Source organism: Triticum aestivum, chromosome 6B (assembly GCF_018294505.1).
Source record: "Triticum aestivum cultivar Chinese Spring chromosome 6B, IWGSC CS RefSeq v2.1, whole genome shotgun sequence".
Classification (NCBI taxonomy): domain Eukaryota; kingdom Viridiplantae; phylum Streptophyta; class Magnoliopsida; order Poales; family Poaceae; genus Triticum; species Triticum aestivum.
In genome coordinates, this window is record NC_057810.1 from 123,278,465 (window position 1) to 123,298,742 (window position 20,278).

At 44.3% G+C, this 20,278-nt stretch overlaps 1 protein-coding gene across 1 annotated transcript in view; it reads left to right on the top strand.

The window, feature by feature from the left end:
- The first annotated feature begins 17,799 nt into the window (after nt 1-17,799).
- Nucleotides 17,800-20,278, top strand: part of LOC123138941 (actin-52-like) — a 3,599-nt gene continuing 1,120 nt past the window's right edge. Inside the window, exons 1-3 of the mRNA XM_044558788.1 lie at nt 17,800-18,012; nt 18,119-18,180; nt 20,022-20,098. Coding sequence (XP_044414723.1) covers nt 17,800-18,012; nt 18,119-18,180; nt 20,022-20,098 — 352 coding nt within the window. The remainder of the gene's footprint in view (nt 18,013-18,118; nt 18,181-20,021; nt 20,099-20,278) is intronic.

Genomic DNA, 20,278 nt, shown 5'->3' on the forward strand with positions numbered 1-20,278 from the left:
CCAACTTTGTCATGGAGCAGCATGCGGTCTACAAGGCCGCCCGCGCTCAAGCCGGCGCTCGCTGGGAAGCGGCCGTCGTGGAGGCACAGCTGCAAGCGACCGCAGATGAGAATAACACCAGTTGCGCCTCCTACACGCCGCCACCGAACTATCGGGCGGCCCGGTTGGACGATGACAGCGCCGGTGCCACCATTTCCATCATGGACCTCACGTCCACCGGTGACGGACAGGGTGCAGACTCCTTCGAGGATGAGTAGGGCATGGTAGGCGGCAGGGCCTTGTGTCCCAGGTGGGCCAGTCCATCTCCCAGTGTTCTACTCTTCCTCGCTAGAGACCGCAGGTTCACTTAATCGGTCTTATCGCCGGTTCTCATGGAGACGTCGGAAGTAGGAGGTGGTTGCGGGAAGGAAACAACAAGGGCTTGGACGCAGGCAGCCGCAATAGGTTTTTTTTTGTATTAAATGTTCAGAATGTAATGAAAATCTGCCATGTTTGCATGAATGTCATCCGGTTTATATGAAAGTGCAACTATCCCTAGGTGGTTTTGGTAATTCCTAACAACATATAGCTCATTGAGCTAACATCATTCCAAGATGAACATTTCAGGAAAAGCTCAATGAATGGCATGGCATGGATGTGGAAAGTGGATCCCTCAAAATACTAAGGATAAAAGGATTGGCTCAAGCTCAAAAGCTCAAGACTCTACATTTTACATTTTAGTGATCCAAGATCACATTGAGTCTATAGGAAAAGCCAATACTATCAAGGAGGGATGAGGTGTTGTTTAATGAGTTTCTTGCTCTATAGTGCTTAGTGATATGCTCCAAAAACCCTCAACTACTTTCTCATATCCACATATGACCCAAACCAAAAGTCAAACTCGGCCCCACCGATTCTTTCTATCCGGCGCCACCGAGTTCAGATGTCATAGCCACCGCCACAAATCCTAGGCAAATCGGTCTCACCGATAGGGATCTCGGTCTCACCAAGATGGGATTGTAATCTCTCTATTTCCCTTCGTAACGTTATCGTACCACCGAGATGAGCGATCGGTCCCACCAAGATTGCAATGTAAACTCTCTGTTTCCTTTTTGTAACATTTCAGTCCCACCAAATGAGCAAATCGGTCCCACCGAGTTTACCTGACCAACTCTCTGGTTAGCTTATTACCAAAATCGGTCTCACCGAGTTTGTGTAATCGGTCTCACCAAGATTACATTATGCCCTAACCCTAACCATATCGGTCCTACCGAGTTGCATGTTGGTCCCACCGAAAATCCTAACGGTCACTAGGTTTACTAAATCGGTCTAACTGAGTTTGTTGATTCGGTCCCACCGAGATTGATAAATTGTGTGTAACAGTTAGATTTTGTGTGGAGGCAATATATACCCCTCCACCTCCTCTTCATTCATGGAGAGAGCCATCAGAACAAACCTACACTTCCAACTTACCATTTCTGAGAGAGAACCACCTACTCATGTGTTGAGGCCAAGATATTCCACTCCTACCATATGAATCTTGATCTCTAGCCTTCCCCAAGTTGCTTTCAAATCAAATCCTCTTTCCACCAAATCCAAATCCTGTGATAGAGAGTTGAGTGTTGGGGAGACTATCATTTGAAGCACAAGAGCAAGGACTTCATCATCAACACACCATTTGTTACTTCTTGGAGAGTGGTGTCTCCTAGATTGGCTAGGTGTCACTTGGGAGCCTCCGACAAGATTGTGGAGTTGAACCAAGGAGTTTGTAAGGGCAAGGAGATTGCCTACTTCGTGAAGATCTACCGCTAGTGAGGCAAGTTTTTCGTGGGGACGGCCATGGTGGGATAGACAAGGTTGCTTCTTCATGGACCCTTCGTGGGTGGAGCCCTCCGTGAACTCGCGCAACCGTTACCCTTCGTGGGTTGAAGTCTCCATCAACATGGATGTACGATAGCACCACCTATCGGAACCACGACAAAAACATCTGTGTCTCCAATTGTGTTTGAATTCTCCAAACCCTTCCCCTTTACATTCTTGCAACTTGCATGCTTTACTTTTCACTGCTCATATACTCTTTGCATGCTTGCTTGAATTGTGTGAAGATTGCTTGACTTGTGCTAAGATAGCTAAAATCTGCCAAAGACTAAACTTGGGAAAAGGATAAGATTTTAATTGGTCAAATAGTCTAATCACCCCCCTCTAGACATACTTCCGATCCTACAAGTGGTATCAGAGCTTTGTTCTCCATTTGCTTTGATTTCCATAGCTTTTGGTGGTCATAGCCTTGGTTTCACAACCTAGGAGAGTATGGCATCTTGCGAGGGAAATTATCACCGTAGAGATCCTTACTTTGATGGTACGAATTTTGCTAGTTGAAAGCATAAGATGAAAATGCATATTCTCGAACATAACCCCGCCGTTTGGGCTATTGTGTGTATTGGCTTGCAAGGTGAATTCTTTGATGGGAGAGAACCAAATCGTGAAGATCCTGCAATACAACGCTCAAGCTTGTGATATCCTCTTCAACGGATTGTGCCCCGAAGAATTCAACAAAATCAGCCGTCTTGAGAATGCAAAGGAAATTTGGGATACTTTGATTGATATGTATGAAGGTACCGACTCCGTCAAGGAATCCAAGTTGGATGTGCTCCAAAGTCAACTTGACAAGTTCAAAATGAAGGATGGTGAAGGTGTCGCTAAAATGTACTCTAGGATTGCTCTTATCACAATGAGATTGTGGGCTTAGGAAGTGAAGAGATGACCGACAAACTCATCATCAAGAAGATCCTAAGAGCATTGGATGGAAAATATGATACCGTGTGCACTTTGATCCAAATGATGCCAAATTGCAAGATTCTCAAGCCAACGGAGGTCATTGGAAGAGTTGTTGCTCATGAGATGTCACTCAAGGATAAGGAGGAACTTCACAACAAGTCAAGTGGTGCTTACAAAGACTCATGTGAAGCTCCTACATCATCAAGTGAGAAACAAACCTTCAATGAAGAATTGAGCTTAATGGTGAAGAACTTCAACAAATTCTACAAGAGTAGAAGCAAAGAGAGAAGCTCCAAGTCAAGGTCCTACTATGACAAAAGATCTTCTAGTCGAGAGCGCAATTGCTACAATTGTGGGAAACCCGGACACTATTCCAATGAGTGTACAGCACCCCACAAAAGAAGAGATGAATCACCCAAGAGGAGAAGTAGAAGAGAAGAATCACCACCAAGAGAGAGGAGGAGTAGAGATGATCGTTATGAACGAAGAACATCCCGGAGAAGTAAGGATTCGGAAAGGAAGGACAAGTCATCAAGGAGCTACACAAAATGAAGACATCAAGCTCATATTGGTGAATGGGTATTCGGCTCCGACTCCGACAATCACTCCGACTCTGAACATACTCAAGATGAAGGTGCTGCCGGTCTAGCACTTGTGTCAACCAACTCCTACGACATATTTGATTCACCAAATGAAGGACTTGGAAGATGCTTCATGTCTAAAGGCCCTAAGGTAACACACCCCGAGTATGTTGATTTCAATAGTGATGAAGATGACTTGTTAGGTGATGATGATTTACTTGTTGACAACTCTAGTGATGAATACTATGATGAAACGTCAATTAATCATGCTAATCAAGATAAAACGAATGACAATGATAAGGAGAAGATTGAGCTTCTTACTAAAGAACTAAACACTCTTACGTTAGCTCATGAAACTATCTTAGAAGATCATCGAGAACTTTTAAGGACTCATGAGAAATTACACTTTGAAAAGCTCAACCTTGAGTAAGAGCATGAGTTCTTAAAGGCAATCGATAATGATCTCCGTAAGAAAAGTTCTTCTTACATTGCCAAGTGTTTACTCTTATCTACTTACATGCCTCAAGTCAAGTCCATTAACAAAAACAAGAAGGATTCTTCCTCTAGTAGTAACAATAATCATGCTAAATCCAATATTGTTGCTTCTAGTAGTTCTATTGATTCCACTAATGATTCTCTTAGCCAAGTTACTCTTGAGCAAGAAAATAGCTTATTGAAGGGAATTATAGAGAAAGGTGTTTACAAGAGCCTTGCCGGGAGTAAGCAATTTGAGGAAATTGTACGCAAGCAAGAAAGGCACCAGAAGAACCAAGGTGTTGGTTTTGAATGAAAGTTCAATGCCAATGGAGTTGAGTGGGAAGAAGATCAATATCCCAAGACGAAGTTTGTTCCTCAACAAGAGAAGTATGATCCTACTTCCTTCAAGAGGACACAAGCTCAAGATGATCTTCCACCACAAGACCACAAGCAAAAAGGCAAGGACAAGCTTCAAGAGGAGATTGATGCATTTGAAGAAGCTCCTAAGGCCTTGGTCAAGTGGGTTCCCAAGACTACGCCAAGTTCTACTTCATCAAGTATGACTACAACTCCAAGGATTCCCATCAAGATGATGTGGATCCCGAAGAAGAAGAACTAGAGAGTTCTTGAGGGTGACTCCGCCAACATACTTCACTCATATCTTTTTGGCAACAACAAGTGCAATCAACTTCCACATCTTGCACTAGTTCAAGGAGTCACAAACTCTCTTGTTGGTAAGACAAGGGACAAGGTAACCTAATGTTTTCATGGACATCATCTTGTGTGTGCATCACTCTATGTCTATGGATATACTTGTTTGTTCCTTGTGGGACTAACCCGTGTAGGTATTGAAAGTGCAACTCACTCCAAAGGATTGCTCCAAATGATCTTCATCAACATTGAGCATCCACATCTTCAACACCTACATGAAGTCATCATCGACAAAACCCAAGGTTAATTCATCCCTCTAAGGGGGATCTTATATCTAGGGGAGCTTAACTCTAAGAATTGAGTCAAAGCAACTCTAATGGTGTGAACACATCAATGCATTATGTAAAAGTGGTAACCCCACTTGAGCTTAAAGGATGAGCATGACCTATGATCAAATGTTCTCATTTGAATTCTAAGTCAATATACTCATATATAGATGACCTAGTCATCGCCAATTGTTTGATAGGTGCTAGAATTGGTTGTGCATTCTTTGCCACATATTTTATTTGCCATTTTATTGTGTGAGCATGTTGGTTGCATATTTAACTCATTCGAGGACATCCACTTGTTGCTTTGATTGATTGGCTTCTTTTTCTTTTGCCAAGTGGATGAACAAGAATGCCTAAGAACCTTCTTTAGCTATCTATGCTTTTCTTGTCTCAACTCTATTCATGCTACATCGCAAAATTTGATCAAGTCAGATTCGAACCACTTTGTGTGAGGAGCACTCGGAGTCCCCGATTCGTCATACACTTAAACTTCCAAAACTTCTTTGTGCGTTTCGGTCTGACCGATTCTTCCATTTCGGTCATACCGAGCTCACTAAGTCGATCTAGGTTTTTAATCTCGGTGCAACCGATTTGAACATTTCGGTCACACCAAGTTGCTGTAACTGTCAACAGTTATGCATCTCAGTGCCACCGAGTTGTTCCACTCAGTCACACCGACAAGGTCGGGCTATATATACTCACGGGCAAAAATTTGGAAACTTTCTCCAAACCCCTTCGCCCGCGCATAGCTCGCTCTACCTCCAGGGTCTCCAGATCGTCCTCTTCGTTGCCAGCCGCCTCCAGTCGCTGGTCTTCACCGCCGTCAACGGAATTCAACCCCGCCATTGCCGCCGTAGCGAGTTCATCGCCAAGCTAGGGTATGGACTCGATCACAGTGCTATCCCCGTCCGATTCCTAGCACATTGTGTTCATCATGATTCTTGCCACGATTGAAATGATTCTATCCAGTCAAAACAATCCATAGATTAAAAGTGAATTGGAAATTTAGGATTACATTTCCGCTGAAACCATCTCGGACCCACTGAGTTGTAGAACTCGGTTCCACCAATTCGGCTAAGGCCATTGCACAAGTGATTCTCGGTCTGACCGAGAATTGCAAACCGGTGTGACCGAGTTCAGGACTTTGTGAAACCCTAGCAGTCTCGGTGCCACCGAACTATGACTCGGTCTGACCGAGTTCACTAGTTTAGGTTCCAAAAACTGCTTCGGTATCATCGAGTTTGCAAACCGGTTGATCCGAAATGCTTTCTGTGGGAAACTAAAACTAAGTTTTTGAATCATTCTTTTGCAAAAACCTCTGTATTTTGTGATGCTCATCCACTCTATCCCATCTATATCTACTCATAGGGTCTGCAGTTAGTGTTTGCAATATGTCTGATCAAAATGACAGCCAGAACCAGTCAGAGGAGCAGATTCACATGAGTGAGGGCACTAGTCCCTCTAGCACCTTAGATGATGGCAGCAGGAGCACCCCAAGCAACTTGCCCAAAGCTGCCACCAGGGCCAGAAAGAAGAAAACCTCAGAATCTGAGGATGAAGACTATGTGGCAGTTAAGGATGCGGCCACTTCCAAGAAGAATGTGCTCAAGAAAGAATATGGCACAACTGCAGCCACCAAGTCAGGTCTAAACAGGAAAGTCCCTGCCAAGAGGACACCTATGTTGAAAGTCAGAGCATCAACTCAAGTACCTGAGAAATCTGATCCCAAAGAGGCTGCTGCAGAAGGGAAGAAGAGGAAGGAAAGGGTCAATAAGACCATGGCCAGAGTTGTTGGACAGCCTTCCATGATGGAAGAGGAAGAGGAAGTGGCTGCTGCTCCAGCACCCAAGGCTCAAAAGCTTATGGGTGATGCTATTAGGTTAGGGGCTGCATCATCAAAGCCCAAAGAAGCACCCAAAGCTGCCTCCAAGCCCAAGACTGCACCCAAGAGAAATACCAGAAACATACCAGCTGCTGAGAAGAACAAGGCCCCAGTGCCTGAAGCTGCTGCTGAAGAAGAAGATGATGAAGAGCATGTCTTGAGAAAGTTGAAGCCAAAGATTCCAGACCACAATGATGCTCATCCTGTGGCTGAGAACATGAAGCTGAGGAAGGATGCAGGACTCAGACAGTGGAGGTTGTCTGATCCTTATGCTATCAGGAGAAGGACTGTTGTTGACTACAGGTTCCACACTAAAGAACAACAGGATTTCTATGAGATAGTGTTGCTAGACAAGAAACCTATAGTTTGTGAGATGAGGTGGGTAGACTGGACCTACATGAAGGAGAATGAGGAACACTATCCTGGTGTGTATGACAGTTTTAGTGGTTGTGGAGTTGCAGACTTTGTTGGGCAGAAGCTCACAAAGTGGAATGATGAGCTCATAATGCAATTCTACTCCACATCACACTTCTATCCAGATGGCAGGATAGTATGGATGTCTGAAGGTACTATATACCAATCAACTATTGAAGAATGGGAAAATCTGATCAACGCACCTAAGGAGAAAGAAGATGACTTGGATGTCTATGCCAAGAAGAAGATGGATCACAACACTATGGCACATATGTACAAGGAGATCCCAGATGCTGCAATTGAGACACATAAGTTTGGATCTGTACATTATCTTCTGTCAGGACTGCCAACCATCAACTGGATCCTCAAGCATACTCTCTTGCCCAAGTCAGGTGACCACAACATGATCAGAGGCCATGCAATAAACTTGCTACACTTATTTGATGTGCCACAGAAGTTCAAGGTCATGAGCCTCATAGTTGAGACTATCAAGAGGATAGCAACTGACCAGAAGAGAAGCTGTGGGTATGCCCCATAGATCCAGGAGCTGATTAACTCCAAGATGGGAACAGGCACATACTTGTTGGACAAGGATCACATTGCTATCTATCCAGATTTTGAGGACAACCAAGTGGTTATGGATGAAGATGAACCATCTTCTGTGCATGCTCAAGCAAAGAAGGAGAAGGCAAGGACAGAGAAGGCTACCAAGATGCCAACAATGGAAGAGGCATCTTAGTACTTTTTGAAGAGCAAACAAGATCAACTAGGCTACTTGATTGCATCCGCTCTGAGGATTGAGAAGGGGCTGACCACCTTGACTCAAAACCAGGAGATCCTGAAGAGGATCATGGAGCAAAAGTTCTATGACTTGGATGTGAAGGTAACTAAGATCCAGTCTGTTATTGAGCAGCTTCAGGATGATATGCAGGAGAGGAAGGGCAAGACAACCACTGATGCATTTGCCAGAGTGCCTAGAGCTCAGAGATCAGTTGCAGTGCCAGTGACAAACACCAGAGCCACTTCATCTGCACCAGCTACAGCTCCTACAGCTCCAGTGCAACCAGCACCAGCACGTACACCTCCAGCTCCATCCACATCAATTGAAGTCTTCGTCCAAGGAGCCATCTCTACACCACCACCTGAAGATCAAGCCTGAGAGTCGATTTAGTACTATGCATTTTCTATGAACTTTTTTGGTAACTTGTTGCCAAAGGGGGAGAAAAATGTATAGATCATAGGCTTCGAGAGAGAGTGTTCCTTTTTGTTCTCTCTCGCTTTGGTGGTTGAACTTTATTTGCTTGTTTGAGTTACTTTTCGTCTGTGTGATACCTGGATGATCATGTGTTTGATCATATGCTACATTTATGCTTGTTGGATGACATTATCCCATCTATCTCTATATGATCATTCACTTTGCTTGGTGATGAGTGCATGTATTCAATCTTTATTATTTTTGAGCGCTCCACCAAGATGTATGTGACATGGAAGAGTAACCCATGAGCCTAACTCCTTGTGCATTTGCAGTCCAAAGCAAATCTTAAACTATGCACAAATTTAGGGGGTGCTCTTGCTTATCACATACTTCTCAAAGCGACAATGTTTTTCACTCTTATTATTATTTTTCGAAGCTTTGATCTATATGTTGTCATCAATTACCAAAAAGAGGGAGATTGAAAGTGCAACTATCCCTAAGTGGTTTTGGTAATTCCTAACAACATATAGCTCATTGAGCTAATATCATTCCAAGATGAACATTTCAGGAAAAGCTCAATGAATGTCATGGCATGGATGTGGAAAGTGGATCCCTCAAAATACTAAGGATAAAAGGATTGGCTCAAATTCAAAAGCTCAAGACTCTACATTTTACATTTTAGTGATCCAAGAACACATTGAGTCTATAGGAAAAGCCAATACTATCAAGGAGGGATGAGGTGTTGTTTAATGAGTTTCTTGCTCTACAGTGCTTAGTGATATGCTCCAAAAACCCTCAACTACTTTCTCATATCCACATATGACCCAAACCAAAAGTCAAACTCGGCCCCACCGATTCTTTCTATCCGGCGCCACCGAGTTCAGATGTCATAGCCACTGCCACAAACCTAGGCAAATTGGTCTCACCGATAGGGATCTCGGTCTCACCGAGATGGGATTGTAATCTCTCTGTTTCCCTTCGTAACGTTTCGGTACTACCGAGATGAGCGATCGGTCCCACCAAGATTGCAATGTAAACTCCCTGTTTCCTTTTCGTAACATTTCGGTCCCACCGAAATGAGCAAACCGATCCCACCGAGTTTACCTGACCAACTCTCTGGTTAGCTTATTACAAAAATCGGTCTCACCGAGTTTGTGTAATCGGTCTCACCGAGATTACGTTATGCCCTAACCCTAACCATATTGGTCCTACCGAGTTGCATGTCAGTCCCACCGAAAATCCTAGCGGTCACTAGGTTTACTAAATCGTTCTGACCGAGATTGTTGATTCGGTCCCACCGAGATTGGTAAATTGTGTGTAACGGTTAGATTTTGTGTGGAGGCTATATATACCCCTCCACCTCCTCTTCATTCGTGGAGAGAGCCATCAGAACAAACCTACACTTTCAACTTACCGTTTCTGAGAGAGAACCACCTACTCATGTGTTGAGGCCAAGATATTCCACTCCTACCATATGAATCTTGATCTCTAGCCTGCCCCAAGTTGCTTTCCACTCAAATCCTCTTTCCACCAAATCCAAATCCTATGAGAGAGAGTTGAGTGTTGGGGAGACTATCATTTGAAGCACAAGAGCAAGGAGTTCATCATCAACACACCCTTTGTTACTTCTTGGAGAGTGGTGTCTCCTAGATTGGCTAGGTATCACTTGGGAGCCTCCGACAAGATTGCGGAGTTGAACCAAGGAGTTTGTAAGGGCAAGGAGATCGTCTACTTCGTGAAGATCTACCGCTAGTGAGGCAAGTTCTTCGTGGGCGACGACCATGGTGGGATACACAAGGTTGCTTCTTCATGGACCCTTTGTGGGTGGAGCCCTCCATGGACTCGCGCAACCGTTACCCTTCGTGGGTTGAAGTCTCCATAAACGTGGATGTATGATAGCACCACCTATCGGAACCACGACAAAAACATCCGTGTCTCCAATTGCGTTTGAATTCTCCAAACCCTTCCCCTTTACATTCTTGCAAGTTGCATGCTTTACTTTCCGCTGCTCATATACTCTTTGCATGCTTGCTTAAATTGTGTGAAGATTGCTTGACTTGTTCTAAGATAGCTAAAATCTGCCAAAGACTAAAATTGGGAAAAGGATAAGTTTTTAATTGGTCAAGTAGTCTAATCACCCCCCCTCTAGACATACTTCCGATCCTACATTATATAAAATCTGTCGTTTTTGCATGAATTTCGTCAGGTTAATTCAAAATGTTACTGAAATATATGCGGGCAGCATTGGATGTCGGCCTTCGGCATTAGTGTGTGTGGACTGGTCCCCCTGTCCGCGGACGGATACGGAAGGAAATTTGCCGGTCGGCATTGGAGATGCCCTTATTTATTATATAAAAGCTATATTTATGATCCGACGACTAAACCGGATGAACCGACGGTTGGGCCGGTGAACCGGTGAACAAGGGACATTATTGGTTCAGTCATCGGCCTTGTTTTCAAAACAATGATATCTTCTTGTTTTGCTAGGTAGCTAGTGTCTCTTTGGTAAATGTCCCACATGTTATGTTGAATGCTAGTATTAGCTAGATTCTTAATACTTTAATTTTCCAAGGGTAATTTCAATGTCTAATTCCATGCGTATCATTAAAATGTGTCTTGTTAGACTGGAGAATTTATATAGACTACATGATTCCAACTACTTCACGGCGAACATATCAAATAACCAAACTGCACAATATTTTGACGTCCCTTGATGATTATCATAAGCGATGATATTTCAGTACTATGTGCAAAGCAAACACATTTTGCAAACAAATTATTGAACCCACTGTAACGTGTAAGAAATATTTGACCCGGAAAAGGGTAAAGCAACATTTCTGGGGTTTCCTAATAAACTTCTCGTAAACACCTTACATATTGTAGAATTTTCTTTTCGCTTACATTGAACCGTTAACTTGAAACTACTATAAAGGTATTTCTTAGACCAAACGTTTTAGAAATATCTACCAAGATATTTAATGATAAACACACACAGAGAGATAAAAACTATATTTATGCAATTGTGACAAATTATTATCATGTCCTATTTATATTTTCTCACATCCAAATGGATTTAGTTCAAAGGGCCTACAAAAGAATGTCCCTTTTATTACAATAAAACTTGGATACCAGAATGTCTGTATTTTTGCCAACGATAAATTTTAAAAATATAATAATATCACTATTGTTAATGTTAAGCAACATTTCCATTTGAGTAATTATGATAAATTAAGCTATAGAAAATATATTTTCCAAGTTTGTGGTGTGATAAAATGACCTATAGATACATATAAAAGTTTAGTAGAAATATTTCATCTATTGTGACTTGTCTCGGCACACGGAAGTTGCTTGGACGAGCCCTACATAAAATTCAAATTGCAATCAATGTCTAGTTCAATGTGCAATGTCCCATTCTGTGTAAAATGAAATCGTCCATGGTTTGTGATAATGAATGTTTCATTTCTTAAAAAAATAGGACAAAATGAAAGTTTTCTTGGTTTCGTTGAACCTGAGAAGCAAAGATAAATTTGTGGCTGAAGGAACTTTAGTGAGTAGAGATAAAACATATGTGGTTGGAGGAAACATGCTTGGAGAGCAATATGTAGCGGTTTCTATTTGTGCTGTTTCAAGACTTGGAGATCAGACATTGGTTAGACCATATATATGGACAATTGCAAAGAGTAAGGGATGCTATTGGTTATGTTATTGCATGGCCTCTATCACATATAAGTACACTTCCATGCAATCATCATATGCTCTAATGTGCGTGCTTAAGGCTTTTTATTTCCGAAGGATCTTTGTGATTTTTAGGTAAAAAAAACCAAAATTAACCACTCATGCACAACCTCAAAACAAGCCGCCAAACGCTGGTATGGTACATCATCTAAGTACATTTCTTCTCACACTAGTCTTTAAGCTATGTTCTAAAAATTTCTATGTTATCTTTCTTTTTCAGGGTAGCTCAAGATTTAGAAAAGGAGTGCATTGTAGGAGCCAGGAGCAACTATAGAAGAATTAGTCTTTAGATGGACAAATATTATGTATTATATAAAGATTTTAGCTTTATAGGAAAACTTAGTTCTAGTTTGTATGATCTCTTCTTAATTATTTGCATATTTTATATGAAGATCTGATTTGATTCAGTTGTGAACCAAAGGTGTTTGTTCCTACTGAATGACATTGTGCGAATGGGATTGTTGTGGATACAATTGGTGATATGGGTGGATCCCTTCATATAATGAAATTTGTTGCTTATGAATGTGATTGGTGATATGGCGGATGCTTTTATATAACAATATTTGTTGATCATTCCGCACAAGCATATGGCATGATAAAGTTACTGGATTTGAAATGGCGAAGTACAAATTTGAAATGAATCAAATATTATTTAAAATAAAATATTATGTGTTTAAAAAAATCTTTTGTATATTTAGAGACGAATATAACGTTTGTACATAGCGTGTATTGGAATGGGCCTAGGGCCTATGACGATTGAAATAGTAGAGACGTACGAGCGCACGTAGCACAACGACTCTACATGTCTAGAGACGCTTTTGAACGTCCAAATATAGTGTGTCGAGAGGAAAGAGAGGTTTTTTGACTCCTTGGGCTCTCGCGACCGAGTCGCCCCCGCGAGCGACCGGCCGCGCCCCGGTTCCTCCTCCGTCAGCTCTCCCTCACCCCCCCTCCCCGTCACCGTCGCCGATGTTCGCCGCTGGGCCTGGCCCGGGCGACGCTGGTGGCGGCGGCCCCCAGCCATTCCCCTCTCGGTTGCTCTCCGGCGCGGGGCGGAGGGCGTCAGGGGTGCTCCCTAGGCGGCGGCGGTCCGGCGTGGCGGCGGGGCTTCCTGGCGCGGCGCGGGAGATCGGCTGGACAGCGGTGTCGCCGTTGGCGGCGGGGTGGCGCGGCGGCGCAGCTTGGCGGCGCCCGCCCGACCCAGATCTAGGCCCTTCGGGCCCCATCTGGGTCTGGGCAGTCCGACGGCGGGGCGGGTTGGCGACGTGGCTTCTAGGAGGCGGGGGAGCGGCGATGGACGTTGGGGGCTGGCGGTGCTGGCGCCGCCCTGCTGTAGCGTGGCTGGCAGGGCTTAGCGGGCCCAATTCGGGCCTGGCCGGGCCAGGGGTGGCCTGGTATGCCCTGTTGCTGCGTCCGAATGACGACCGCGACGGTGCCGGAGGCACGAGCCTCCTGCACGACGGCGGAGGACGTGGTTCCCTCCCGCGCGGCTATGGCGCTGCTGCTCCCGTCAACCAACGCCTCCTCTCCTCGTTCTTTTGGCCTCGTGGTGGTGATCTCAGTGAGGCGGCGTGACTGGCGTTGCGACCGCGGTGGCGCATGCTGGTTAGTTCCGATCTGATTGGGCGGCGGGGTTTGGAGTTGGGAGAAATCCTTGCCAGGTCTTCCGACTACGATACAGTGACGCCTGCGGGTGCCACCATTCCTCCCTGGAGGGTGTCGGTGGTCTTCATTCCCCTCTAGCCTCCGTGTCCCGGGGGAAACCCTAGGACACGCCCGGGCAGCAGCGTCATCGGCGTCGCGTTCCTTCCTGGAGGTGCTGCTTGGTACGCGGAGGATCGGAGCCTAGGATTGTGGTGGGTAAATTTCGGAGGGCGCAGCGGTAGTGGGTCATCCGCGCTTTGTCGAGCTGCCGGTGTTGCCTCCCTATCCATACCTAGCTACTGACTATGGTACACAACTTTCCTTGTTCACACACCACATGTGGATTGGCGGATTTCTGCATTGTTTCTTCTTCTTTTTATTTGGCTTGTTGTGCTGCTCGCCCCAGCGTATGCTACGTAATCGGTGTTGGTGCTTTGGAATACAAAGCGGGGAAACCCTTTTTCGGTAATATAGTGTGTCATATCTAGAGACACCATAGGATGTCCCAGTATAGCATATCATGCCATGTACGGACGCTTAGCCGGCGTGTCTATATGTTTTAAGATGGTCCGTGGGAAGACGCTCCAAAGACGCTTTACTAAGTCGACTCTATGGTTGCCTAGAGATGAAATAACGCGTCTCTAACTTTCAAATATGATGTCTCTAAATGCAGTTTTTGTTGTAGTGGGTTTATTGTTTAATTACACCAAGTAAGACACCGGCCATGACCAATTTAAATGAATCTTTGAGTATAACTCACTGAACTAGTGCAAAACATTGTTGACTCGTTGGGCCAGAGTCATGCCCTTGTTAGAGAAGGATTCCACAAAATATAGATTTATGATTTTGAGATCATTGATAAGAAGGCGCGGGTGGTGATCAAGGTCCCTATTTGTGAGGCCATCGGTGCGGCAGCCCCCACCTGAAGGATTTGCCAAAAGAAATGCTGATGCAGCAGTAGGAAGAGAGGGAGCGCATGGAGCAGTAGCGGTAGTTTGCAGAGATCAAGGTGGCAAATTTTTGCGAGGTTCCGCGATCAATTTCAGATTTATCTCAGATCTGACCACGCTGGAAGCTCTAGCTGTTCGTGAAGGACAAGCAATTGCAGAAGGTCTCTATGTCAATTAAACTCAAATTGCTCGGATTGCAAGACGGTGATGAACTACATCAAGCAGAATTCAGCGGCTGAGCATGGTGCCATAGTACACGAAACAATAGATCACTCATGGTGTTTTTCGGTTTGTAATATCGTTCATGAGTCTAGGAGCTCAAACTTCGAGGTTCACAATCTCGCTATGCATGTTTTAACTCTCGAGTTTGGTAGGCATGCATAGTTAGGCCAACAAGGGGAGCTACTATTTTTACTTGTAATTTTTTTTGGAGATTTGAATAAAGCTTGGCGAGAGTGCCTAAAAAAAATCTAAGTGTTATGCATCATGTTTTTAAGGAAAAGACCAGCAGAAGAAGCTAGAAAGCGGTGTTCAAAAAAGTGTATATCATCAAGTTTAGCAAGATCAATGTGTAGAATCCAACATATTGCTATAGCGTAATGATGTACTTCCTCAAGTTTAATATTTTAAAATGATGGAGAACTCCATCTATACTAAAATCAATGAGCATTATCTTTCTAATTTTGATTGGCTGCAATTTATTTTGAGGGAGTTAAGATTAAGAGCAAACTCAATTTTCCTATTTCCATACCATAACCAAAAGCGATACGTGCATTTTGCATCACAAATTTCAAAAGATATATAATCCACTTTCATGCATATTTGATCACCTTTACAACATTTTACCTTGAGCTTATCTTCGGTTGCAAAGAATAACTAGAGAGAGTACCGAAAAGGATGCCAGAGGAAATAAAAGTTATGTGTAAAAAAATCACTTTTTGCGAGCGAGGAAAAATACACCAAAATAGATGAGGTCTTTATGGGTCAAAATAGACCCTCGGTCAGAAGTAGGAACCTGCGGGTGCCTGGTGCACCCAAGCACCCCATCCTGGCAGAAGGTGCATGTGGTCAAGGTTCCCTAGGTAACCTCTCAGGGTTATATGCTTCTCTCCTGGCGCAAAAACTCCATTAGACTTTTTTTTAGGAATTTTCTACTACCCCGGCCGAACAGAACCCTACTCCTCTTACCGAGCACTAATTTAAGATCTTGGATTGGAAGCCATTTCACCCTTTCTCCACTCAAGTTAAGTTTGTCCGTGCATGTTGCATTCTTTATAACTGGATCTTAGAATGGGGTTTTGATGAGTATGTGTCGGAGGAGGAGGATGTGACGACTGATGATGATGATGTGTTTGTTCATGGTGTGAAGACACATGGCAATGAAGCTTGGAAGAACAAAATGTAGGAGTGGACTGGCCCAATGTGGGCTAACATAGGCTGACACGGATCTAACAAAGAAGAATTAGATATAGGATGAAGAAGGAAAAGACGAGGATGGTGAACTTTTAATTTGCAGTGTCATTTCTTAGTTGATAGGACGAACTGCCATTAGTTTAGCAAGTAGGACTGAAACATGTTAATTTGGTATTGCCTATATAGTTTCAGTGTGGTAAACTCACCAATACTGAGAATGAGTGACCACAACATTAGGCCAGAGCAACCAAATGCCATGTTATTACATCTCCACAGTCATAACCCTTAAGTGATGCAAACCAAACAATATGTATCAAATGACCTTATGATACAATGCATGCAATCAAACGAATTGCAACACATGATTTAGAGTTTGTATTACCTCAACCAGGTCATAAATGCAAGGGGGGCAAAATGGTTGCAGGCAACCAAATTCATTCATATTCTTTTAGAGAACGAGCAACAAATCTTGAGAATGAAAATGCATCACGGACGCCGCATAGTCTACATGAACATCATCTCCTATTGAACAAGGAATGTTAGAAACTCTGAAATAAACGCAAGAAAATATGACCATTTATGTCAAGTCTAAGACACATGGAACCTACCCATCTGAATTATTGCCACGCAACCGCCGAAAAGGCCCCTGATAGTCGGTGACATGGACGCCGAGTCCGAATAGGCACAGGTTTGTTTGGCTTTGCTCGTACAACATTGGCATTCAATTTCGAACTCGGGAAACTCCAGGAGGCCACACGCCTGCACGGTACCATGGCCATATATGGGCGAGGGTGCGCCGCTCCAATCTCGATCCATAGCCGCATAGCTAGCTGGAGACATCGATCGATCAATTGCAATCAGGTTGATCGGTCGCCACTTTTTTTGTCGTCGAAGTCGATCTCCGGCCAGCCCGCCAGCATGTTCTGCCTGCTAGTGTCTCCCGGCCCGCTCCGCTGCGCGCTGCTCCTGTCCGACTCCGAGCCGCCGAGCACAGCAAGCTACAGGGCGGCCGCCGTTGGCCCATCTACCCCGCCGCCGGTTTCTCGCCACGTCGCGGTGGATATCCCCGAAGGCGGCGACGACTGCGACGACGATTCGGACGTCTACGAATTAGAGACGACGACGCAGCACATAAGCCCCGTTCGTAGGGTGCTCGTGAAGGCTGCGTTGGTTGCGTACACGGCGTTCGCCGCACCCGCCTTTCTTGGGACAGCGGCCAGGCGGAGCAGCAACTGGTTCCAGATGCTGCTGGTTGTGGTGCTGGTGGTTCTCACCTTCCTGTCGCTTTTCATGGCCACGTTGTGCGCCATGGAAGACGAGGACAGGGAGAGGGAGGAGCAAGGGGATGATGGGCTCGACGTCGGCGCGGATTCGTATGATGATTAAAGGGTTCCAATAAGAGTGGAATATGTGAAGACGTAATTAGGCATACAGGAAGGTGCTTTGAGTTGTCGCTGGAAGGTTTATGAATCTTTTTGTATTTTTTGTTATTTTTAATTGATTGTGAATATATAGATTGGAAGCTAAGATATGAAATGCTGTAACAATATATACATGTTGGCAATGTAAATTTCTGCGGAAAAACACGTATTATTCAGGTGTTCCAAGTGGATGAATGCTCTGCTCCTAGCCTGTCGAACACCTTAATTTGATCCGGCTTCCCTTAATTAACCGCCTTGGTTGTTAACCGCCCTAATGATAGCACTTCTAGCACAAGCTCCAGCATGCATAAATGCGACTTGCCTGCGATTTGCCCTCCTTGGCCCTCACGATGCCAACCCTAAACCGGAGGCTGCTCACGTGGAGCGACTCCGACAGGGAGGACGACGACGGCGGTGGTGGCGGAACGGCGGACATCCTCGTCGAGGAAGCACGGTATGGCGACCTGTGCGCCAGCCTCGTGGATGACGTGCTCGTCCAGGGGTCGGACGGTCAATGCCGTCGCGGCGGAGTGAGTGCAACGCCGGCGTCCAGCACGCGCAAGGTACGCACGCTGGGCATGCATTCTTCAGGTCGCGCGGAGAGTTTGCATGTCTTGGATCGCGGCCGTGACAGCTCATGGGGCTTGAACTCTTGATGAATGTACGCAGGCTTGTTACGCGGCGGCAGGGTTCCTCGCCGTCGGTTGCCTCTGCGCTTACCTGTCCTGGAGGTGCCACGGGAGCAAACACTAGTTTCATGTTTTAATTATTAACCTTTTTCACATCAGGAAGTAGGGACAAGTGAGACATTGTACACCTTCCATATTATAGATAGATCCATTAGCCTCTCCACCCAAAGTGATTCTACGCTGGTAAAGCAACCTTACAAATTGTAGAGTCGTAATTTTTTATTTGTGAGGATTCATTTGACAGGGTTGGCATAATGATACATTAGTAGAAAACAAGGCATGTCCCGGTTTCAGAGGGCCTTTAGTCCCTATTTTGCAACCGGGACAAAACGATCGGATCTAATGCCCATTGCTTTTAATCCCTGTTGGCTTACGAACCGGGACAAAATGAGCTCCACGTGGCCGTTGTGGGGCGTTCAGGCAGGCAGGAGGGCCTTTAGTCCCGGTTGGTAACACCGACCGGGACTAAAAGACAGCCATGCGTCAGCAGCTGCCATGCGCTGGGTTTTTTTTTGAAAGGAGGGGTTTTGGAGGGTTTAGGGGTTTTCATATTATGTTTCCCCTTTTATTTTTATGTTTACCCTTCAATTCTTTTACATTTAGGGTTTTATCTTTATTTAACGTTTTTCATTCAACTCGACGCTAACTACTACATATAGCAATGAAGGAACCATTACACAACAAGATCGTCATGAACATATATAAAGAGAGTGACCTCTCTTTCTCCGTGCTTGGTCGAACAACAAGTTTTCGCATATCTATCCGAAGCTACTACATATATACAATATAACATCTCTTACGGTCCCTGACATCATCTACCGAAAATCCATTTGAATTTCCGTATGATATTCTCCCTTTTCATGTATGACATGGTCAAGAAGGAATTCTGCCAATTCCTCTTGAATTTCTCGTATGCGATCATGTGGTAGGAGTTCTTCCCACATCTGCCGCATCTAATTTAAAGAAGGGGGTCAATACATATATATGAATGAAACTCAACACAATTGATGGTAATAAAATAAAATTATGAATATTGTTTACGTACTTCAAATCAGAGCAGCCCTACTCAGAGGTTGAGTGGCGCATGAACTCGCAAATGTAGTATCCACATAAATTATTCCCGCCTGCCTGCAACAAGCACTTTACGAGAATAGAGTTCAATCAAACTGATAATCAAGCATGATAATGATATTGATGAAACTATAATCAATTACTTTGGGGTGTGTAAATTGCAGATCCTTCTTCAGACCCGGAACCATTGCGGTGAACTTTTTCCAAATCATGCCAGGCAAAGAAAATGATTACTTGATATCAGGAAATGAACGAAAGTTGCCAATATGGTGCGATAATGATTGAACTTACTTCTGGAGCATTGCACTCATGTCGGCATAATCCTTAGGATCTTTACACCTTGAGCCTAAGACAATTACTACTGCCCCGTCAAGCTTAATGGATAGTAGAATAAAGTGGAAGCTGCGCACGCATAACTCATCAATAATAGTATTTAACCTCGAGTAAGAAAAACTGAACACAAGACAGTAACACTCACTTGAAGTTGTAAGGAAAAAGTATTTCCCTTTTGTTTTGATCTTGAAGGAATGATTCTAGCAAGTTTTCCTCAATATGTTCAACTATGTATTGTACCGTCCATTCATTTACGGTATTTGAGCCAATGAACCCAATGTCATAGATTTATAATCTTTTGCATTCGATGATCTTCAATCTGTATAATATAGTGTGTGGATAATTATATATACATGCAATGAACGAGCTAAGCTAGAGACTTAATTACATAAGTAATACTTACAGACAATAGCATGTCATGAGTTGTTTGTCCAGGGTGTCTTGATTGAATAACTGAAATAATTCCACAAATTTAACAGGCATAAGGTCGACTCCAATGAAGTCGTGCTCATCTTTAATTCCCAGCAAAATACTGTCGGTCCCATCCTTGCTGCAGGTTTCCAAGAACCAGTCATGCAATCTTTGCATCATCGTAGATGCGGGAGCTGATCAGGTTTGGCGAGAGGCTTCCCATGCTCGTATGTAAAGGGCGCTACTACCTCAGCAATTTCAAACTATACATCATCGCCCACGTAATCACCAAGAGTGGTACCGGGCACTAGCGCCGGAGATTAGC